The sequence below is a fragment of the Crocodylus porosus genome, unplaced genomic scaffold (assembly GCF_001723895.1).
Source record: "Crocodylus porosus isolate Cpor-Errol unplaced genomic scaffold, CroPor_comp1, whole genome shotgun sequence".
NCBI lineage: Eukaryota > Metazoa > Chordata > Crocodylia > Crocodylidae > Crocodylus > Crocodylus porosus.
The window spans coordinates 181,081,963-181,105,114 of NW_017728906.1; the positions used below are offsets into that span (position 1 = coordinate 181,081,963).

At 43.7% G+C, this 23,152-nt stretch overlaps 1 protein-coding gene across 3 annotated transcripts in view; it reads right to left on the reverse strand.

Annotated features, from left to right (window-relative positions):
* The window catches only part of CNTN5 (contactin 5), a 983,906-nt gene that overhangs the window by 118,475 nt on the left and 842,279 nt on the right, over positions 1 to 23,152 (reverse strand). For all 3 annotated transcript variants that reach the window (XM_019530289.1, XM_019530290.1, XM_019530292.1), the window contains exons 14-15: positions 20,047 to 20,174; positions 16,266 to 16,441 (exon numbers count right to left, since the gene is read on the reverse strand). In XM_019530289.1, coding sequence (XP_019385834.1) covers positions 16,266 to 16,441; positions 20,047 to 20,174 — 304 coding nt within the window. The remainder of the gene's footprint in view (positions 1 to 16,265; positions 16,442 to 20,046; positions 20,175 to 23,152) is intronic.

Consider the following 23,152-nt stretch of genomic DNA (forward strand, 5'->3'; position numbering starts at 1 on the left):
ATAGGGTCTAGTAATCTATGATAGCTAATATAGCCGTTTTCCTGTAAATCCATATCTCAAAGGAAACAATACTCATCCCTCCCTGCCTTCTGTGTAAAATGTAATTCAGGATAAAGAAAACCATTACTGTTGTTGTTGTAACATCAAGAAAGATGCAGGATTTGAGGGACAAATTGAGCTAACCACTTGTTTATATGTGAATGTAAGAAATGATGCTTTTGAGTTTTTCTCCACATGCCCTCCTCAGAATGGAAGTAGGAATGGAGAAAGCAAGTCTGTGGAGTTGGGTGGAGGTAGAAATTGACAGGGTAGTTCAGAAGTCGCTGTAAAGGAGTCTGGGTTGCCGTGTTGAAAGAAAGAAAACATTAGAGTCAAAAACAGAAAGGAAGGTTAATTGGGTGAAGTAGGAAGTGGGGCAGACAACAGCTACACAGACAGAAGAGGAAGAAAGAGGAGGTTTAAGTGGGTTTTTTGGTTTGTTTTTATATACTTGCAGGATCATAGGAAAGTAGGGGTAGAAGGGACCACACAAAAGCATCTAGTCCATCCCCCCTGCTCAAGGCAGGATCATCCTTGACTAAACTATCCCAGCCAAGTGTCTGCCTAACCTGTTCCTGAAAATTTCCCTTCTGTTAATTTGCAAGTGTCATTCTTGTTAATACAACTCAGGATGCTGTTGACACTTTTTCTAATGAGCACACTATGGACTTATATGGTCTACTATATCTCTCAGGTCCCTCTCTGAAGTACTGCAGTTTAGTCAATCATTCCCCAGTCCACACATGTGCATGCAATTACAGCCTGACTGGCCTGTAATTCTCCAGATCATCCTTCTTCTGTTTCTTAAAGACTGGCAATATATATGCCCTTTTCCAATCATCTGGGATCTTACCTCTGTGAGTTCTCAGAGATGATAGCTAATGGCTTTGAAATTCCTTCAGTATTCTAAAATGCAACATCTCATCTAGCTCCAAGATTCTGCTTGGACTGCTTGTGCATTGTTTTCCTCCCACTGATGTCCCGGTAATTACGGTCCCCCCTGAGAACCAGGTTCTGCTCTGTCAGTTGTTTGAAGACGGTCTCATGCACCCATCATGACATTGCCCCTGATGCTCTCCCCTATGACCTTTATGCAGAGGGCTTTCCACAGGCCTGCTTTCTACTTTCTACTGTACCTCAGAACATATGGACATTGCTTTTAAACATAAAGCAACAGCTCCTCCTTTTTTTTAATCCTGCCTGTTCTTCTTAAACAAACTGTATCCATCCACTGACTACTCCAGTCACATGAACTATCCTGCCATGTCTCCCTAATCCCAATTACAGAGTAATTCTGTGATTGTACTAGAATATCCAATTATTCCTGAGTTTGTTCCTAATGCTTCTAGTATTAGTATATAAACATTTCAAGTATTTAACTGATTGTCCTCTCCTCTCATTAAAAACTTTGCTAAGGTTTCAGAAATTGCTTCCCCTTACCATAGGTGAAGGGAAAAAAATGTTGGGGGGACTGAGCACGCGTGCACACATGCGCATGCACCACCTCCCCATGTAAAGTCTGCAGGGGAAGGTGCAGGGGGAGGGGAAAGGGCCATGTGGGGTGGGGGGTGGAGCTGGGACCGGGCAGGGATCAGAGCAGAGTTAGGTCCAGGATTGGGGCTGGGGCCCACTGCCCCTGTGAGGCCACCCCTTCCCCTGTGCCCGAGGTCATTGACCGGCACCAGCAGCCCCCATGAATTTGCTGCTCCCCAGCCCTGCACTAGCCCTGGCTGCCTCGCTGCACCAGCCCCAGCCCTGGCCCCACATGACCCAGGGGGGCCCAGAGCTGGGGGCTGGAATGGGTCCTGCCTCAGCTGCACCACCAGGCCCACGGACCCCACGGGAGCCCTGCACCCCCCTTGCATTATCCCTAGTAAGAGCCCAGTACAGCCTGGCAGCTCCAGAGGTACAGCGCTGGTGAACCAAGGGTGGGGCACATGGTCCCCCAATCTTTGCAGGGGTCAAGGGTTGGCTGCTGCTGTGAGCTGGGCTCTGTCTGCTCCACACCTAGTTGCTGCTACTTTGAAAGTGGTGCTGCACCACACTATGTGTATCCCACCACTGGGCAGGCCAGGCAGCGAGGCACATGGTGCAGTGCGGCACCACTTTCAAAGCAGCAGCAGTGAGGCGCAGAGCAGGCAGAGCCCAGCTTGCAGCTGCAGCCTACCCTTGCCATGCACAAAGATTGGGGGGCCATGTGTGTCCCCCCCTTGGCTCCCTGGCATCACACCTCTGGAGGAGCCACTGGGCTCTGATTGTCCCATGACTGGGCCTGACTGGGGCCCCATTCCCCATGAATGGGGTTCCAGCTGGGCTGGGTTGTGGAGCAACCAGAGCCCAGAGCCACAGTGCAGGGGAGGCAAGGGGGGAGGAATGAGCCCCCCAGCTCCCCCGTGATGCATGCAGCTGTGGGAGCCACCCACCCGTGCCCCTGGAGGAGCTGCCAGGCTCTGATTGCTCCATGACCTGGCCTGAATGGAGCCCCAGCTGGGCTGGGTCATGGGGCAATCCCCACAGTGCAGCAGTGATCAGGGCGGGGGCAAATGATTCACCTCTGCCCCTACCCCACTCCCTCCTGCACTGTGGGGGTCTCAATGTGCCTCCCCGCTCCAAACCCAGGAAGAAAGGAGACAGTGCAGGGGATGTGAATGTGTGTGCCCTCCCCCCCCACACACACACAGCAGCAGTCTGATGTGGCACACTATCTGCTACTATCTGCTGCTTCAGTTTGTGGGGGACCTGAGCACCATTAGCCTTCCCCCATCTTCCACCACCTATGCTTTTTACTAATTTTTTATCCACATCCCCTGGCTCCTTTCTTGTTGCTGGGATTTTCTCTCCTTCCCTCAGTAAAACCAGGGGATAAAGAGAAAAGCCTAGGAGAAGAAAGGCAGTAGAAGGGATGGATATGGGAGATGGAGATGAAGATATAATCCAGGCAAGCAAGAGAAGGGTGCACATGTGTGACATGAGTTGTAGTAGTCAAAGAAGATGGAACATTTTGAAGAGGAAGGATAGAAAAGTGCATACAACTGGTAAAATGAGAGAATAAAATGGACACAGCTATGGAGCAATTGGGTGGAACAAAGAGGGTACAGGAAAGATAAAGTGGGAAGAGACTGCGATGTGTAGAAGTGGAGTGAGGAGAGTGAAAGGTAAGCAACACTGTCTCTGACTGATACTTTATAATCCTATGGCATTTAAGCAGAAAATATGTTACAGTACTGATCAGCTGTGCAAACAACACTTACGTTTTTGTAATCCAAGTTAACACAAGTTTTACACTGAAGAGCAGTTAAACAATGCATGAGTTATGGAGATTAAGGGGGAAAGGGAATTTCCATAGAAGTGTTTCTCCCTCCCTCTCCTCCCCCCACCCCGAAATATTTTTGGTGCCTTTTTGGTGGTAAGTTGAAAGATTCATAACAATAGCTTGATGTAATTGTTCACTTTCTTAATAATGTTATTTGATGGGTTTTTGTGTTGATCATTTTTGTAATTATAGTTGGCAGTCCTTAATATCTCTATGTATCTGTTATACTTTTTGACCTACTGACATGGTTCACTGTTATGCACAGACATTTCCAACCCTCTCCATACCTGGTATTCAGTGATGCAAAAAGGGTGCATACTTGTCCAAAAAAGTGAATTTCTCTCCCCCCACCATCCCCCGGTCACTAATTCTCTGCTTATTTAAGTGGTAATTTCCAACAAGTATTCAAGAACCAGGAAAACACTTGTAGGACTATAATAAATATTATCAGGGTGATGCGTAGGGGGTGCCCTGCCAAACTGCAAGTCCCTGTTTAGCCAGTGGGCAGGGGGGCAGGCAGGAGCACCAGTGTGTCCCCTGTGAGTGCCAGCTGGGAAGCGGGGCCACAGAACTTCTGGAAGTGGTGTGACCATTTTCATGGTGAGTGAGATCAACTGTGGAAGACCCCCCTCCCACAGTCGCTGACTGCTGTCAGGGAGGCACATGACCCCCCGACTCAAGAGGCACCAGACACCTGTGAATACTATATTCATTTTTAAAAATAGATATGAAAAAGGGGAAGATGAATGACAATATATACTTGCAAAATCAAGTGTCCTTGACCAGAAAATGAAATACTACCTTTTCACAAAAGGAACAACATCTGGCATACCTACTGAGACAAGGGAGCCATTAAGGGCGATGGAATTTTTTGATGAAAAAACTTAGAGTAAAAATGTAAGTAACCCTTCAGGATTTTCCCAGAAGAATTGTAGGGAAAATTAAAATCCTAATAGGAACAAGCATTATCTGTCAGTCTGTCTGTCTTCTATGCACAAAGTGCTCATTGATGTTAACAGAAAGTTTATTACTCCTGGCAATACAGATACTCATACAACATTACCTGTCTGCATTATTCAGTTGTCCCTCACAGGTAATCAGCCCTATGATGGGCAAATCAGGATGTTTCTAATGCCAAAGGCTGCCATATATATTTGTATTGCAAATCTATTTTGTATTTGATAGCTTTACACAAGCAAGTGGGGTTCCCCCTTCAGCACTTCGTAGTAAACCGAATAGAGAGCAAAGGCAGATAGAATTCTCTATTATTCTTCACCTTCAGCATTAGTTTGCTTTCTCCCTCTCTTGCTATTCTCTGCACGCTCAGCATCATTCAACCTAACATTGTCACAACACTTCACCTCTTGCCAGTGATACACTTGAAGCATCTAAACTGATATATGTACCAAATGTTTTCTTGTTCAGTAAGAACAGCAGCTGCACCTTCAATTTTAGTATGGAGTTGGCTGTTAGTTGGAGAAATAATAAGTCAATGTAATTTGTAGGTGGTCCAGACTAAGCAACACAATTTACAATAAAAACGCAACATGTCTTGTTAAGGAAGGCTTTTCTCCTCTGATTGTAATCACTGGAGGAAGAACAATTTTCACAAGAGGGAATTTAGCCACAGACCTAATAAATGTTTCTGTTTGTAGAATTATCAGGGTGGAAGCTTTGATGCCCTTTCAGGGAGCAGAATATTTATTACAATTAACACCAGGGTCACTCAGAATGGTAGAAAATCACATAAAAATATGGTTAGAAGAGAAATGTCGGGAGCAATCCAGTTCAAACACCTGCTCAAGGCAGGATCATCCTGATGTGACCATTTCACCCAAGTGTTGATTTAGGTTGCTCTTAAAAACTTCCAAGCACAGACTCCAAGTATGTGGGGGCCTGAGGACCACCCATCTAAGGGTTGGTATGGACAGTCCTGAAATGGGAACATTAATTCCCAGTTCCAGTTTGCATGTCTCGATGGCATTTGTCCCAGATTCCCAGTATCGTGCAGGGATCCAGGTTTTCTGTTCACTGTGGAAAAACATGGGAAATGACAGGTTTTCGCCTTCAGGCTAGCAGAGTTCCAGCCTGCAAGGGGCTGCAGGGAGTGGGATGTAGGGGGTGCCATGTGCAGGTGAGCACATGCACGTGTCCAGGAATACCACTCTAGTCAGTGGTGGAAAGCAGCTTCCCTAGCTGCCTGCAGGTAAGTCTATAGGGAGCAGGGGGCAGAGTGAGACCCCCAAGATGATGGAGGGAGTGGGGCAGGATCTGAGTCTGCAGGCTCATCCAGGGGTGGGAGGGGCAGCTCCCTACTGATGTGCGCACCCCTGGGAGTGGGGCATGGTGGGGCACATACCCCCAGATTTGTGTGTGGGGCAGGGGCAGATGTGGGAGGCCTGCTGTGAGTCTGGGGCGTCCTGCCCTGCTGCCCTCCCCCCAGGAGCCCCGTGCTGACCGTGCTGCCATGGCGAGGCAACCCCTGTCTGCCCAGCAGCAGTGGGGGGCAGCAGCATAGATTTGTACCCCCTGCTGCTGCCAGGCAGGCAGTGCACACCTTGCCATGGCAGTGCAGTCAGCACAGGGCTCCTGGGGGGAGGGCAGCAGGGCAAGGAGCCCTGGGCCTGCAGTGAGCAGCCCACATCCACCCCTGTCCTACTCCCCACCTCCTGCCCATGGGCTCTGCTCTGGCCAGGCATCCAGGGGGGCTTCATCTTGGGCTCCCCTCCCCCTGGCAAAAATAAAAGTTGGCACCTATGCTTCCAAGGACAGAGCTTCTACAACCTCCTAGATAACCTGTTCCAGTGTTTGATAAACCCCAGTTAGTAAATTTTTCCTAGTATCCAATTTGAATGTCCCTGTTGCAACTTAAGTCTGTTACTTCCTGTCTTGTTCCCTGTGACCATCTTCTTCACAACCACATCATCTATACCCAAAAACTGGTATAAAATCCTCTTTCAATCTTCTTCAAATGATATAATTCTGGTTCTTTCAATATTTTATCATAAATCACATGTTGCTGTTCTCTAGATTCTTTCTGATTTATTTATTCCTATCTTGAGGCATGCTACCCAAAACTAGATACAGTATTTCAGGTGAGGCCTCACAAATGTGGTACAGAGTGAGAGAATTGTAAGCAATACTCATATCAATACAATACAAAATGCAATTGGCTTATTTGGTTACAAAAGCACAATATTCAGCTTGCAGTCCATTATAACTCACAGCCTAGCTAGCCTGTTCCCAATTTATATTTTTGCATTTGATGGCTCTGTCCAAGATGCAAGAGTTTATACTTGTACTCACTTATTTTCATTCCATTCATTTCAGATTTTTTTCCCCAGTTTATCAAAGTCTTTCTGAATTCTAGATACTGCCTTCGAAGTATCTACAACTCTATCCAGCTTGGCTAGAAATAACTAATGGAGATGTTAAGCAATACTGGACATAGGACAGACCCTGGGGGAACCACACTCAATATGTATCCACAGTCCCTTACCTTGATTATGAGAATGTCATGGGAGACAGTGTTGAAAGGCTTTCTATAAAAGGTTTGTCACATCCACTGCTCAAATCCCTTCCAAAAATCCCATCACCTTGTCACAGAAGGATATCAGATTTTTAAAGCATAACTTGTTGACAAACTCATGCCGGCTGTTCCTGATCACCTTGCTCTCCTCCCTGTGCTTAGGAACAGATTCTTTGATTATGTGCTTCATAATCTTTTTAGGTATTGTGGTTAGACTGATGATCTGTAATTCCCCAAATCCTCTTTCTTCCTTCCTTTTTTAACTTTTTTCATCTTTTTTTTAAAGATGGTCATTATATGTTCCCTTTTCCAGTCATCCAGGACCTCATCCAAACTTCATGAGTTCTCAGAGAGAATAGCTCTGAAATTACCTCAGCCAGTTCCTTGAGTATTCTCGAATGAATCTCATCCATCCCTGCTGACACGAAAATATCCAGATTGTCTAAGTAATTTCTCACCTGTTCTTTTTCTGCTCTCAGCTGATTACCTCCTCCCCCATCCATGCTGTCAACTGTGCTCATTAACTGATAGCTGACCTATTTGTGAAGACTAAAGTAAAATAGGCCTTTAATACTTCAGCCTTCTCTTTATCAAGTAAAAGATTTACATCTTCCTTGACTTTCCTTGTACTTCTAATATACTCGAACAATGATTTCTGGTGCCTTTATGTCCACTGTTAGCTATCTCAGTTCATAACTTGGCCCTCCTGATTTTCTCCCCGCGTGCCTGTGCAATATTCTTATATTCATCCCCAGTAATATGCCCATGTCTCCACTTTTTCTAAGATTCCTTTTTTTAGTTTCAACGAATTGAAGAGTTCATGGTTTATCCAGACTGGTTGCTTGCACTTCTTGTCCATCCTTTCCAGGATAGCCTGCTCCTTTCACCCTTTACACAATTTCATTAAGGCACAACCAGATCTCCTAAGCACTTTTCCTAAGACTTGCCTCTAATGAGATCCTGCTCACCAGTGTCCAGGTTTATTAAAGTCTGACTTTCTGAAGCCCAGTGTTTTTATCCTATTGCTCTCCTTCCTTCCTTTACTTTAAACCTTGAACTCTGTCATCTCAAGGTTACTGTCATGTAACTTACTTTCCACCTTCACATTCTCAGCCAATTTCTCCTTATTCATGCAAAACAGGAGCACAGCTTTCCTCTAACTGGCTTTTCCAACATCTGCATTAAATGGTTCCACTTATGCAGAAAGAATGAGCTGTGTAACTAGAATTAGGGGGATGCCAATGGTTCCATTTTATTAACAAAACCAATTAAAATATTGTTAAGAGTTTGGCAAACTCAACAAAGCAGAGACACCATCTTTATCTTATTGCACTTACATATTCTGCAGCATATGTATGTTGGATTATAATTCACACTCCTATCTTGTGGGGGACACCTCTTTAATGTCCTTTGTTTAAAGTGATGCCATTCATTTAGTTTTGAAGTTGCCTTGGGCTGGCATTCTATTCTTTTCTTGACAGGTAAGCATAGTATTTGGTTATCTACATGGCATTTTTTTGGTTTCATATGTTTCCCAAACCCACTTAAACACCAATTGGCATTTTAATGTGTGTGTATAGCCTTATCCATCTGGATGGCTACAGATGCACCTAGATTGGTTATACAGTATGGGAAGGGGACCAAGGAAGGGAGGCTAACGTCTCACCTTTTCACCCATGTAGAAAAGTAGATAGAGGGCTTACCTGGGAAGCTGGAAGTTGTGGGTTTTAGGCCCCCTCACATACATGGGTTTCAACCTGGGTCTCTGAACACTCATAACATGGTAACCACAGGCCAGCCATTATCATGGCTCTTTTCTAGTGCTCTTTTTGAAGCTGCGCCCTCCCCCTGCCCTCTGTGGGTCAAGTGAGAGAGGTCTTTAGGAGCTACATGGGACCTAGAGGAAGGGCGCAAACCGGAGACCATGTGGTTCAGTGCAGTGGCTGCTGGACTGAAAAGAAGTGGCCTTGAATTCTAGCTTGTGCCGTTGTTCCCAATGGGATGGTAGCCTCCTCCCTGCACTGCATTTCGAGTGGCTCAGATTCAAAAGGAGCACTAGCAAAAGGAGTGAACAGGCACCTAGAAAAGAATAGAATGCCACTGGTGATCTACTCTCAGCTGATACACCCTTTAACTGCACTGCTTAAGACTATTTTCTCCCAAAACAGAGGATTGTGAAGCTGAGGTAACACTAAAGGAATCTCATCATTTAATGGTTTCATAGCCCTCATTTTGGGTCATACTGTATTCCAAATGTAGGCATTGATAGGTTGAAAGATAGGGGGTATAGATTCATAGATGTTTGGGTCAGAAGAGATCTTAGCAGATCGAGTCTAACCTCCTGCCCTGGGCAGAAAATAGCACTGGGGTCAGATGACCCCAGCCAGGTGCATGTCTAGCCTCCTCTTAAAGACCCCCAAAGTAGGGGAGAGCACCACCTCCCCTGGAAGCCCATTCCAGATTCTGCCAACCTTTACCATAAAGTTCTTCCTGATGTCTAACCTAAGTCTGCTCTCGGTCAGTTTGTGGCTGTTGTTCCTAGTTACTCCAAGGGGTGCCCTGGTAAACAGAGCATCTCCTCTTCCATCCGTGCCCTTCCCCCCCTCCTGCCCCCCGCAGCCTTGATGAATTTGTATGCAGCTACAAGATCATCTCTCAGCCTTCTCTTGTGGAGGCTGAAGAGATCCAGGGCCCTCAATCTCTCCTTATAGGGCTTTGCCTACAGGCCCTAACTATGCAAGTGGCCTTCCTCTGAACCCTCTCAAGGTTGTCCACATTCCCCCTGAAATGCAGCACCGAAAACTGGACACAGTACTCCAAATGCAGCCTGACCAATGCTACATAAACAGAAAGTATCACCTCCCTGGACCCATTTGTCATGCATCTGCTAATGCATGATAAAGTGTGGTTAACTTAACTGGTCACTTCATCACATTGAATGTTAAACAGAATAGATGTATTCCTCAAAGTTAAAAAATTTTAATGAAGAAAAGAGATTCTTACTCTTGAATAATGTCATATAGGTTTTGTCAACAGAAGCTAAAGCAAGATATGACTGAAACTAGCCCACAAATCCATGCTACTCGATTGTCAAAAACTACCAATACAGAAAATACTTCCATGTTACATTATTAATTTTGGATAGTTTCCTTCTACCAAATAGTTCTATTTTAGTATTTCAGAAAGAGACAGAAATAAAGACAGAAAATAAAGATCTGTCCACTGGTCAACAGAGACTTGCTGCATTTTTCACTACCGCCTTCAAATTAGAGAAAAGCTGAAGGGAATATTATTCTTCCAATACTGAAAAGATTTCAATGAATGTTATCCTAACAGGGCCACGTTTTGGAAATCTTTATTCTGTAGAGGAGCAAGTACTTGTGTCCCATTGACTATTAATGTCTCAGATTATATTGTCAGCTTTCTTCCATTTCAGCTAACTCTGCTCTTTTACATTACCTAACTGAAGAAAAATAAATGTGGTCCCAACTTATAAAAGTTAGGAATGGAATTAAATGAAACAAACGGTTTATTGCTACTGTGTGTGCAACCCAAATCACACTGTGCACAATCCTGGTAAGAGTAAAGCAAAGTAATAAAAAAATCCTGAGATCTGAAACTTCAGTCTCCAGCATTTTTACAGCTGTTTCAGAATTAACTATTATAAACCTGTATAATACTCAGTCACCTTGGTCTCACTGTATTTCCAGTTTTTTCCAGATTTACACATTGTTTCTTAAGCCCAACTGCTTTTCTTAAGAAAGCTGTCAAATGAAGATTGCTGTCTTTGACGCAGGTGCCCAGAGAATCTAATTGCTTGGGTATCTCTGAAGTCAAACACACTGCTTTTTACTTGACATACAACCTTTTTTCTCTCTCTGGTGAGTAATTTGGATAGTCAGCCTTGACTCCATTATGATTGATTTATACTCCTGCCACTTAGGAAGACAAAATGACTTTTCTTAAATAACACAGGGGAAAGAAAGCCACCAATTCTCACTGTAAAGGCTAACTGAACCCTACAACAGTTCTTTAATATAATGGAAATATTTTAATCATATAAAGGAACCACAAAGAAGGGGCTGTGATGCTCTGAGTACTGTTCCTTCATGGTAAATTCCAGATTGTTAGAATAATACTGTGCTCAGTTCCACTTAAAGAAACCCAGTACAATTTACACCAATATTTTTGAGATCATTTCTTCCAGTATGTCTGCCTCATTGCTTTTCATTTTACCATAAACATTTTTTTGTGAATTGAAAGATTTTTCTGGGGCAAACAACATCTTGGAATTGTCTCAAAATGAATGAAAATGGCATGAAATTGTTAGACTCATAAAATCATAGAAAGATAGGGCTTGGAGAACCCTCCAGAGGCCATCTAGTCCAACCCCCTGCCTGATCCAAACCATTGTATGAAAATGCATTGTCTAGCCTACTAGCAAAATTACAGTCGGCCCTGAACCTGACACAACCATAGCAAAAGCAAGGGGGAAATGGTGACCAAGGTCCTGGTGATGTGAAGGTTGTTAAAATATGCTTGCGAGAGCCAAAGAAGATGGTGAAGCTCCCCGCTATGGAGGAAAGCAAAAAGCCCCCATAGTCTGCATCAGTCTGATCACAAGGTAAAATTCTTTCCTGATCCCAAATATGGTGATCAGTCTCACCCTGAGTGGAGAAGCAAGACCTTCTAGCCCAGGACCTCCAGGTGTAAATCCCAGAAGGACTCCTGGCACATCCCAGTCAAAATCCCTAGCTTTGGCTGCAGGTAACACCCAATGCCTCTGGGGAGGTGTCCTCTCTCCACCCTACACCAACACATGTTGTAACAGGAAAGTAAAATAATTCCCTCCCAGCCCCATGCTACAACCAGAAAAGCCCAGAAGCATGATAAATCCCCAAAGTGGAACACAGGTATAGCTACTTCTTGATTTTCGCTGAACAATTCCTGTTCAACCTCTTCTTGAACCCCCCCAGCAACAGAGATTCCACAGCTTCCCTAAGCAGTTTATTCTACTGCCTCACTGCTCTAAGAGTGAAGAAGTTTTTCCTTGTATACAATATAAAGTTACTTTGATGTAACTTTAAGCTGTTGGTCCAAGTCCTGCTCTCTGCCAAAAGAGAAAAAAGGATGTTTTCCTTCTTCTTTCCTCCCTTTAGATATTATGTCCCTTCTTAAGCATCTTTTTCACTAGCTGAACTTGCTTGTTTCCTTCAACCTCTCCTCACAGGATTTGTCTTCCAAGCCCTTTATCATTTTTGTCATGTGCCTCAGGATCCTCACTAACTTGTCCACCTCCTTTTAAAAATGTGGAGTCCAAATCTGGACACAGAACTCTAGATGAGGCCTAAGAAAGTAAAAAGGCACTATCACCTCCCATGCTGAGTAAAGAAACACTATCACCTCCCACTTCTAACACTTCTATTGATGCAGTCCAAAAGTGCATTCGACTTTTGTGCAGCTACATCACACTGCAGACTCATACTGAGTCTTTGATCTACCAAGACTCCCAGAGCCTTCTCCATAATGCTGGCATCCAGCACCCATTTTGTATCTGTGTTTTTGATTATTCTTCCTGAGCTGTAGCATCTTGCATTCACCAGCGTTTAACTTCATACTGTTAGGTCCAGTCCAGCTTTCCAGTCTGTCAAGATCCAACCTTTGAAAATGTGCTTGCATTTAAGGGTTGGGGGAGAAATCTGGTAAATTAGGGAGAATCTCTCACCGGAGATCATTCCTCCCTTCAAAACTCCCATTTTTATGCTGCTTCTTTTGCTCTTTTTTTTTTTTTTTTGCTACTCAAAAATTGATCATTTTTTACATGTCTAGGTCTAAGTCTGTTGAAAGGTAAGCAAATGGTTTTGCTGTTATCAGTCTGCTGCAGCACCATGACCCTATAAAGCCACTAACTTCTACAGTTACACAAAAGTCTCCCAACAGTCACCAGTGCATCATAACAGATTATGGAAAAAGGAAAGCAATAAGGAAAGAGAAAATAAAAAAGAAAGACAATGATTACCTATAATAAATAAGACTACTTATTTAAGTGCCAAGTACTTAAAGCTGTCCGAGTCAGATTTTCCCCTCTATACATTCTCATGAGAGGATACTGAAATAACTTTGTTTGGTGCTTAATTATAAAAATCCAAAAACCAACCAACCAAAAAACAAAAACTCAACAAAAAAATCAACGAAGAACCCAGCTACCCTTCAAGCGCGAGTGGCTTGGAACGTCCCAGTTCCCAGCTCTGTGTATCCTTGGAGAAAAGATCATTTTTTTCCAGTGGCAACTGTCTCGCTACATCAATGACTGCCTATCCACATACATATAGGTCTACTAGTTCAATCTGTGTTATAGCTGACAAGTTGAGGCCATATCACTATCACAGAATCATAGAAAGTTAGGGTTGGAGGGGAACTCAGGAGGTCATCTAGTCCCACCCCCTGCTCAAAGCAGGACCAGCCCCGACTAGATCATCCCAGCCAGGGCTTTATCTAGCCAGGCAATGGTGGATTATGCTTAAGGTACTTAAGCTACAGCTTAGGGCCTCATGGTATGAAGGGCTTTTAAATAAGAAAAAAAACCCTGACTCAATATCAAGTTTTATAATAATCTGTTGGTAAATAAAGGAGATGTGGGAATGTTCCAAGGATCATTCAGTTGCTCTACAGAATCTGAAGATTTCTTACTCATTTTCTTCCTACTGACGTCAAACCCCCTCATGCACAACTCCTTTGAAGAATGTGGCCTTTCACGAGGGAGAAAAGGAGAGAGCACAAAGCCTTGTTGGTAGCATCCCAACCCTCCCCCCGGACTCTTGTGGCTGAGACTGACCTATGTAGAGCAGGGGTGTCAATGATACAGCTTGGGAGCTGGATCCAGCCCATGATCCAACATGCAGTGCTGTCTGTGGGTTTCAGACTGGCCCCATGCACTGCATGCAACATATGCAGTACATGTGGTGTGAATAGCCAGCCTGGCACATGTTGTGTGCAGTGCTTGGGACTTGAGATGGTACGTGTGCTACATGCAAGACCTAAGGCCAGTCTGAAGCATGCACTGCATGTTGCACTTACATCAAACAAGTCCTACATGGCTTATGCATCCCATATCCCGGGCTGGCTCCATGCGTTGTGTGCAACACGCTTATTATGAAAAACATAGAGCACACACCAGACTGACTCTCTGTGCCACATGCAGTGCACAGGGTCAGGCCAGGGTGCATGCTGCATGCAGTGCTCATATTGGATCAGTCATGCTAGATCTGGCATGTGGGGGCAATCTGTGGGCCCAATCCAGCCTACAGACTGGCCCTGAAGGGCCAGAGTCGTTAGTTACCCTTGATAGAGGGGGTAGTCTAGCTCAGTGGTTCTCAACCTTTTTTAGGCTCCTGGCATCCCACTATAACTCCTGTGAATTGAGCGGCACCTCACTTCAATAATGAATTTATATATTGCAGCATTTAACTGCTGTACTGGGGGGAGGGGAGGAGCAAGAACTTAGCTCCTTGCAATGGCAGGGACAATCATGAGCTTACTTCCTTGCAATGGAGCTGGGCATTGACAAGCCTGTGCTTAGCTCCTTGCACAGGGGAAAGGGCAGTGAGGAGGAGTAAGCACTTAACTCTTCACATGAGGACTGGCAGGGAAAAGTGTGAGCTTACCTCTTTGCACTGGAGCCAGGCAGAGATGAACCTGAACTTACTTCCATGTACAGGGACCAGATGGGGAAGAGTAAGTGCTTATCTCCTCACATGCCATGGCACCTTCAGAGGGAGCTCATAGTACCCCTGGATGCCACAGTTCCCCTACTGAAAACCACTGCTCTAAGTCACAAGGAGCAAAGGAAGACATTTTGCACTCCAGATAAATCACACAACCAGAAGGAATGCAAAATTAGGAAAATCATTTCAAACCTGGTACAGCACTGGACATAGTACATTCATTGGGAAGAGAATTCAACAGCAAAAGCTTGTTTTTCCCAGCCTTCCTAACCTCCCTTTTACGGTTGCTTTGAGAAGTTTCCTGCAACTAATTTCTTTAAAGTTTTCTTTGCTTGGTCTCAACCCAAAGGCAACATTTCTGGAGAGTATGAGGTGTGTGAGTTCAGCTGCTTTTGGTCATGCGAGGAGAAGGATTTTGGAATGTCTTGTGTTCCAAAGGAAATGTTTCTGTTTGGGTAACTGAAAAAAGGGCTGGAGCTATTTCATACGTCTTACAGTTCGTATGAAGAAAGAAAAGTTATTCAAGTTTGAAGAAACCATCCAGTATTTTTAAAATGTGGATTATTTAAAATGAGAAAATTGGGATTTATCAAATAGGACATTTTCTATTTAATGTGTTATCTGTTTTTGTGTAATGGGTATGCCCAGACAATCATACAGCAGATATACTTTTTATGAAATAATCTCACATTGGGCAGGGGGAGCAGAAATGAAAATACCAAAGAAAACAAATGTAAACACCCAATAATAATAATACAACATTACTAGTGTGAGGATAGTTATATACAATATCAGTTGATTGTAATGGACAGGTTTTCTAATGCAAAGTTAACTCTGCTACATTGCACACAAATTAGAACAATTAACATTTAAAACATTTCTCGACACCATGTGCTTGATTTCGCTATGTTAACACTGCATGAACATTTGATTTACATTTAATTAACAGGAAAGTAGGGTGAACAATTGGCCATTCCAGTGCTAGCCTCACATCAGAAGGTTCAAGCCTCCTTGTATAGTACATGTTCAGAACAGTTCCTCAGTTTATTTAACCATACCTAATTGTTACACAGACTCTGATCTGAAGGATAATATCTCAAAAAGGTGAGCAAGGGTTTTTACTTCTACTGACTGCAACAAGAGCTACATAGCTAAAATTTCACAAGTGTATTTTGTGAGAGAAAATATACCTCTTTATATTAAAAAATGAAAGCTTGTGCATTATGAATAAAGAGCAGTCCAAAAATTGGGTATGTCCAAAATGGGAAGTTATGTAACTTCTATTATCTGAAAAAGCAACAGAGGCATTCATAAATTATGCTATCAGAGCCACAACCATAAATGGAATTACTTGCATAAGTAAAGCAAGGAGGATTTGGCTCAAAGTACTTTCTATTCCTCACCGGGATCACTAGATGCTTTATTAATCTCCCTGGGATTCAGAGCTTTTCAGTTATTATCTTCCTGAATAAAACTGTCTGAATTAATTCAAATGGAGTGTATTTAGTATTTCCTTTAGATATCATTTCATTTTACTTTTACCTTTCGTGAGATTATTCATCTTTCAATCATGTCTGAATCTCATAAATAGAAAAGATTTAGGTATAAAAATGCTGAACTGCTAGACCCAAAAAGATAAAAAAAAAATACATTCACTTACTGCCCTGATGCTTTCAAAGTGTCCACCTTCCTTCTCAAAATCAATTGGCTGTCCATTCAAGGTCCAATAGAAAGAGACGTCCAGTGTGTTGTCATGAATGGCTTTGCAGTTGAGAACGATGCTCTCTCCAACTGTTAATTCGGTCCTCTTAGGAGTCAACTCAATTCTTGTAGGTTCTTGGAAATTCAGAATAATTAGTAACAATTAAAGGTCTTGTAATCAAAATAGCATTTGCTCCATTTTTATTAATTCTGAAAATGTATTTATATTAAGCTGTACTTTGTATTTTATTTACTTCTAAGCATATAAATCAGGATTCCAAGTGTTTCAATATGAGCCTTGAATTAGGCATTGGCCCACTTAACTTTTAAGAGTGTGGCCTCAGGCAAGTAGTTCAAGATAACATAGCTAGACACTTAGGATCTCTGTGCCATCAATGAAAAAACTTCAGAGATAGCTGAAGGTCATTCAAAACGTTCTACACAGAAAAAAGGAAAATAATCATTACCGGTTTGCCACAAGGATTTGTACTGGCTCTAGCATCCTTCAATGTCTACATGAGTGATATGCCAAAGTATCAGAAAAAATGTGCATGCTATTGGCATTGCCCTCTTGGCTCAAGCAACTATACCCAGCAACATTAGCGTCTACTCTTTGTCAGTCTCCAGATTTTTAGAAAGTACTTGCATTAATGAAAACTGTATTTTAACCACTCAAAAACTCCTATGACAGACTTCCACCTGAGCAACAAAAAGGCCAGAGACCTTGGACATCACTTCGGTGGTCAGAAAGGAAAAATTATCCTGACCAAAATTACTCTGGTTTTTACCTTAGACAGGATTTTGATCCGTAAAAGATACTTAGAAAAGATGGGCAAAAAGGCCAAATCTGAAACCAGCCTCCTATGAAAATGAGCAGAAACAGTGTGGGGTACCAATCCCAATTGGATTCAAACAGCAGCACTAGTTCTGGTGTACTTGGCTGCAGCATACTGTGCTACTGTTTGGTCTTGTAGTACAGTATTCTGGCATCTTACCAGCTGGTACAAGTGTATCTGACACATGCTAGCTGCATGAATGTGTAACCCGATGCTACAGCGTGCGTACCTGGGATTCTTAAATCAATGACTGTCATTGGTTACCAAATTTCTTCTACATAGTAACGGCAAAGCAAATAAACAAGTTACATCTATCATAGACTCATAGCAAGTTAGGGTTGGAAGGGACCTCAGAGACCATCTAGTCCAACCCCCTGCTCAAAGCAGGACCATCCCCAAATAGATCATCTACACCTGCATGGTGGCTGATCCTAATTCACCATTAATACAGCACATCCAGAATCCACCAAAATCTGAACTGAAGTGCATTCTGGGATAAAGAATGTGTTCCCAAAGGACCTCTGGATAATCCACTTGCTATGTGCACAGTGGGAAGTCTTATGGAGGGATAAGGCTGTCTCCAAACAAGTATGTCTGTTAACCCCTTAGAAAAGTCTTTGGAAGTTTATCTAGCCCATAAAATTCTCATCATAACATCACAGGGTACATATTCCCATCACTTTGGAAAGTAGCCAAAGATATAAATGAGGTCACATAATGTTTGCATTTTTGGTTGCTCAGGGGCCACTACCACAGGATGGATGCAAGATGCCTTCAGCTAGCCTTTAGCTTAGTAATTAGGCTTCTAAGCAGTGGAAATGCAAGTTCTAATTGCTTCAGAATGATGGAGACCCAGAAGTCCTAGATCTCCTACTTCTTCAAGAATTTTTCTAACTGAGAGGCTGCACCGGTTCTGAGCTGAATTTGTTATAATTGATTAAACATAATAGATGTGGATTTTTCACTCATAAATTTAGATGCCCAATGAGTTTTGTGGCTGGTGGCACAGAGCCACTTTGAACTGTTGTTTGGAATTAGATATTAACTATGCCTAAATTAGGTGCCTAAAGAAACACTTTGAACCTGTCACTTTGAATCTGTCTCTATGGAGATAGCCTTTTCTCTCTGGCTGCATGGGACAGGAGCATGAGCGATGGCCTCAAGACGCAGCAATGGAAATTTAGGTTAGAGATTAGGAAGAATGTTCTTCCTATGACTATGAGGGGTGTCAAGCATTGAAACCAGCCATCTAGAGAAGCTGTGGAAACTTCATTCCTAGAAATTTTCAATAGTATATTAGATGGCCATTTGGCTGAAATGATCCTGCCTTAATGAGGGGGCTGGACTAGATGACCTCAAAAGGTCCCTTCCAACCCTATTTTCCTATGATCCTATAAATACTACACTATGTTATATGAGTATATTAGGCTCATAGTGGGAACAGAGCAAAGGTAGGGAAAAGAAAACATAGGGGTCGTGTCTACACAAGATACTGACTGTGCATTGGTCTGAAACTGTTGTGCAGAAGCGTTGCATGGCAACAACTGTGACACATTGCTACTTCTCAGTAGTCTCAGGCTACTGCACAGTCAGCATCATAAAAAAGCTGTTCGTCAATGCTGCTGTGCAGTAACTTTGGTTTCTACAAGTATTACATGACTGCACAGTAATGACTGCACAGTCAGCATCTTGTGTAGATACAGCCATGCAGTATCTTCTCTTAGTCTTCATTAAAGCAAAAAGGCAGGATTTTATCCTATCATCTCAGGGAACTCTGGAAACTGTTGGATGCAGTATCATGGTGCAGACACATTGCCCATGTCCAGACTAGTTCAGATGTGCAGTATGTGGCGCTACAGACCCAGAGTAAAAAAATCCACACCGAAAAAAAGCAGGGTGGTGCACATGGTGGTAGTGCATGCTGCCCAAATCTAGAGCTTAGTCTGCTGGAGCCACATTTCCTGCCACAGCTGCATTCCTGGAAGGCCCCTAGGACCCCAGGTAAGGCTGCTGGGGTCAGCACAGTTGCTGGTCCCAGCCTCCCCTACCCCACCCAGGGTAAGTTGCTGCACACCAGAGCGCATGTGGCACATGAGTTCCCTGGGGAAAAGCAGGAGCAGTACAAGGTTTGTTGGTGCTACTTATCCCTGGAGAAACAAATATCCACGTTCATCTGGATGCAGACATCGTTCCCAATTCTTATTCTTTTATCGTAATTTTTATATTTTAAAATAACTTGATTTTTTAAAGCTCCAGATCTGAGAATCTAATGATTATATGAAAATCTCAGCTTGCTTTTCTTTAAAGAAAATGTGTACTGTTTGTAGTTGCAGGAAAAGCATGAAAAGTGACCTGAAATATACATGTATAAGAAAGCAAATACAAAAAACCCAGTCTCATGATTTTTGGGTCCCTAACTCAGCATGTCTAAATTCTCCAGGGAATGGGAAGTAATACTTGTCTACACAGTAACTAAATGTCCTGGAAACAAGTGGCACCTAAGCAGTTAACAAACAAATAATACTTTCTGATTGGCTTGTCATCCAGCTATTTCTTAATTTTTTTTAACGGTTAAGTAAATGTTAATGTATTATACTTTATTCATAATGGACATTCAAAATGAGGTAGTTCAGCAATTAACAAATTTAAAATATACAAACATCTAATTTTTTTTCTCTTTATTTGATGACTTGGAAAGCTTTGACTAGTATTATTATTTCTGATATGCATCCATTGTGGAATACTTAGATTGTCTGCTTTTTGGGACTGCTTTCATTTGGGATTACTGTATATAGTTCCTAGGGCAATGTGATCAGGGACCACTAAAATACAAATATAGAAATAATAGTGGCACTTTTAATAATGATGATAATAATTATAATAATCTGAATGTTTTCTCCATACCTTTAACAAATACCGATGCTACAATTTCTGCAGAACCAAATACGTTCTCCCCTTGGCACAAGTATCTTCCTTCGTCAGATTTGGAAGCATTCAGGATATGTAGGCTCCCATCTGGAAGAACAGTTATCCTGAAAATTATAAAAAATGTTTTTATCCTGTAACAGCAGGCACCAGCTAACTCAAACATAGGCAGATTCTAAAAAGTTATCTTTTCGAACTAATAAACAGGATTATGGACTGCTGCCACTGTATTGTGGGGTAATAAAGATGGTATTTAAAATCTGCTTCTGTTTCAAGATAGGCTGCAGTAAGCCCATTTTATTCCTTTTCCCTCCTGTAATTAAAAGAGACTCAGGGAGGACTGAGTGAATTGGTTCCTTTGATACTTAGGCCAGGTACAGACATTCAAAGGCTAGGGACAGACATTACACATAAACCAGTTTAAGTGATCAGAAACTGGTTGAAATCTGTAACTGAACAGATGTTCAGTGCACATAAGCCAGTTTGAAAATGGCTGAAACCAGTTTGAGATAAACCTGGTTGAATGTAGTATATCAGACTTAACTAAGTTGGGTCAAACCTGTTTATGCAATGCCTGTCCCAGACCTCTTTCTGCTTTAATCTTAAACAAGAGTCCCCCAGCATCCCAGATGCTTTGCAGCTCTGGATAGGGCTTTCTGCTCCAGAGAAGGGCTGGCCCCGCCCCTCTGCTCCCTGGCTGGAGCTCCAGTGGAGATGGCAGGCACAGCAGCATCTGCCTGGCTTCCCCGTGTCCCCTGCCCCACTACTCCCCCTCTCCCACAGCATGCACTGTAGCCAGCATGTGATATGCTAGCTAATGCTGAGGGGTGTCTGTATAAGGCAGACAGGACAAAGGCAGACAGAACTGTGTCTACTTAGGGCTTTTTGGAGTTTATCAACAGCTCAGCTGGTAATGTCCTTCCATTCCTTCCTTGGAAATAGTTTTTTTAAGAAGAGCTTTAACTAATAAGAGAGGCTTCTGTTTTCTTAATGGGCTGATAAACACTGAGTTATCAACTCCCTGCTGGGCTAGCTAGGAGCAGTGAGGGGTGGGGAACCCCTCCCTAATTGATGATCCTACCAGGGCCTGGCTACGCACCCCCCTGCCCAGCTCAATATTGCGGAAGGGGAGAGAAGGCTGCTCTAGCACCCCTGGCATCTAGCCTGAGACATTGCAGACATGTGCCTACATTTCTTCAGTCCAGAGGGAATGTCTGAATGGTTACAAACTGGTTCAGTCGAGCCAGGTTAGATTAACCTGCAAAAATAGAATCAATTCAGGCTCTGGCTTTTTTAATTTCTGCCCCTAGTCAAAAAGTCCAAAGAGGAATCAATTTAACTTACACTGGTCCTGTAACCTAGGTTACACTGGTAGTGAACAGAACACATAGTCATCCTTTGGTGAAGGGAGCAGGGGCAGGGCATTCACTGGCCAAGGCCAACAGATTGGGGGTGTTCCTGCACACCTCACAGCAGGCCCTGCAGGCTCCCTGGGCTGCTGGAGATTGCCTGATTGGCTGCAAGGCATGGGTGAGCATGCCCCCTGCCAAGTCAGTCCATGCCCCACCTGCTCCTAAAATTTTCACGGGCATCTGTCTGCTTGCCCTGGCTTGGATGCTCAATGCTCCCCTGAACCCTAATAGAATCATAGAATCATAGAAAATCAAAGTAGAAGGGATCTCAGGAGGTCATTTAGTCCAACCCCCTGCTCAAAGCATGTCCAGTCCCAACTAGATCATCCCAGCAAAAGCTTTGTCTATCTGGGTCTTAAAAACTTCCAAGGATGGAGATTCCTTTCTGTGTAATTTGTTCCAGTGTCTCACCCTCCTAGTGAGAAAGTTCTTCCTAATATATAACCTAAACTTCTCTTGCTGCAACTTGAGACCATTGCTCCTTGTTATGTGATCTGCCTCCACTGAGAACAGTCCTCTTTCAAACCTCCCTTCAGGTAGTTGAAGGCTGCTATTAAATCCCCTCTCAGTCTTCTCTTCACCAAACTAAATAAGCACAAACTTGCTGAGGGTGCACTCTAGGCCATCTTCCAGGTCATTGATGAAGACATTGAACAAAACCAGCCCAAGGACCGACCCTTAGGGCACTCCACTTGATACAGGCTGCCAACTAGACATTGAACCACTGATTACTACCCTTTGATCCCGATGCTCCAGCCAGTTTTCTGTCCACCTTACAGTCCATTCATCCAGCCCTTACTTTCCTAGCTTGCCTGTGAGAATGTTATGGGAGACCGTATCACAAGCTGTGCTAAAATCAAGATACACAACAGTCCCTGGTCTCCCTGAGTCCACAGCACCAGTCACCTTGTCATAGAAGGCAATCAGGTTGGTGAGGCATGACTTGCCCTTGGTGAATCTGTTCTGACTGTTCCTAATCACCTTCTTCTCTAAGTGCTTAGAAATGGCTTCCTTGAGGATCTGCTTCAGGATTCTTCCTGAGACTGAGGTGAGGCTGACTGGTCTGTAGTTCCCTGGATCCTCCTTTTTCCCTTTCTTAAATATGGGCACTATGTTTGTACTCTGGGACCCTGTAGCTGCAGGTCAAAAAAGCCATTCAGCACCCCAGGTGCCCATGGCCTCGGTACCTGCCAGCAGTGGCTGAGCCATGGAGGATGCAGGGTTGCTTCCATGCAGGCACATTCCTGAAGTTCTGCCTCCTGCAACCCTGACCCACCAGAGGCAAGTCCCTGACACCAGTTCCTGCTTGGAATGGGAGGGGAGTCCATGCTGAGGTCCAGGTGGCAGGATGCCAGGTACTGACCACTGAGATGTGGTGTGCAGGAGCTAGGTGCAGTCCACACCTGCATGAGGAGGCATGGGGGTCCCTGGCTGGGTGTGCAGGAGCCAGGGTTGCAGTCCATGGGGCTGTGTCCACTATGGGGCGTTGGGAGGTGCAGTCTGTGAGGCTGCAGCTGAACATGGGGGTTCTCCTGGGGTCCATGTCAGTTCTGTATGTACATCATCGGGTGCTTCATGATGGGGTTGGGGAGGCACAGCCTGGAGATGCAGGTGCCCAGGTCTGGGAGTTTGTGCAGGGGATGCAGATGTCTCCCTTCCATCCTTTCAACCCT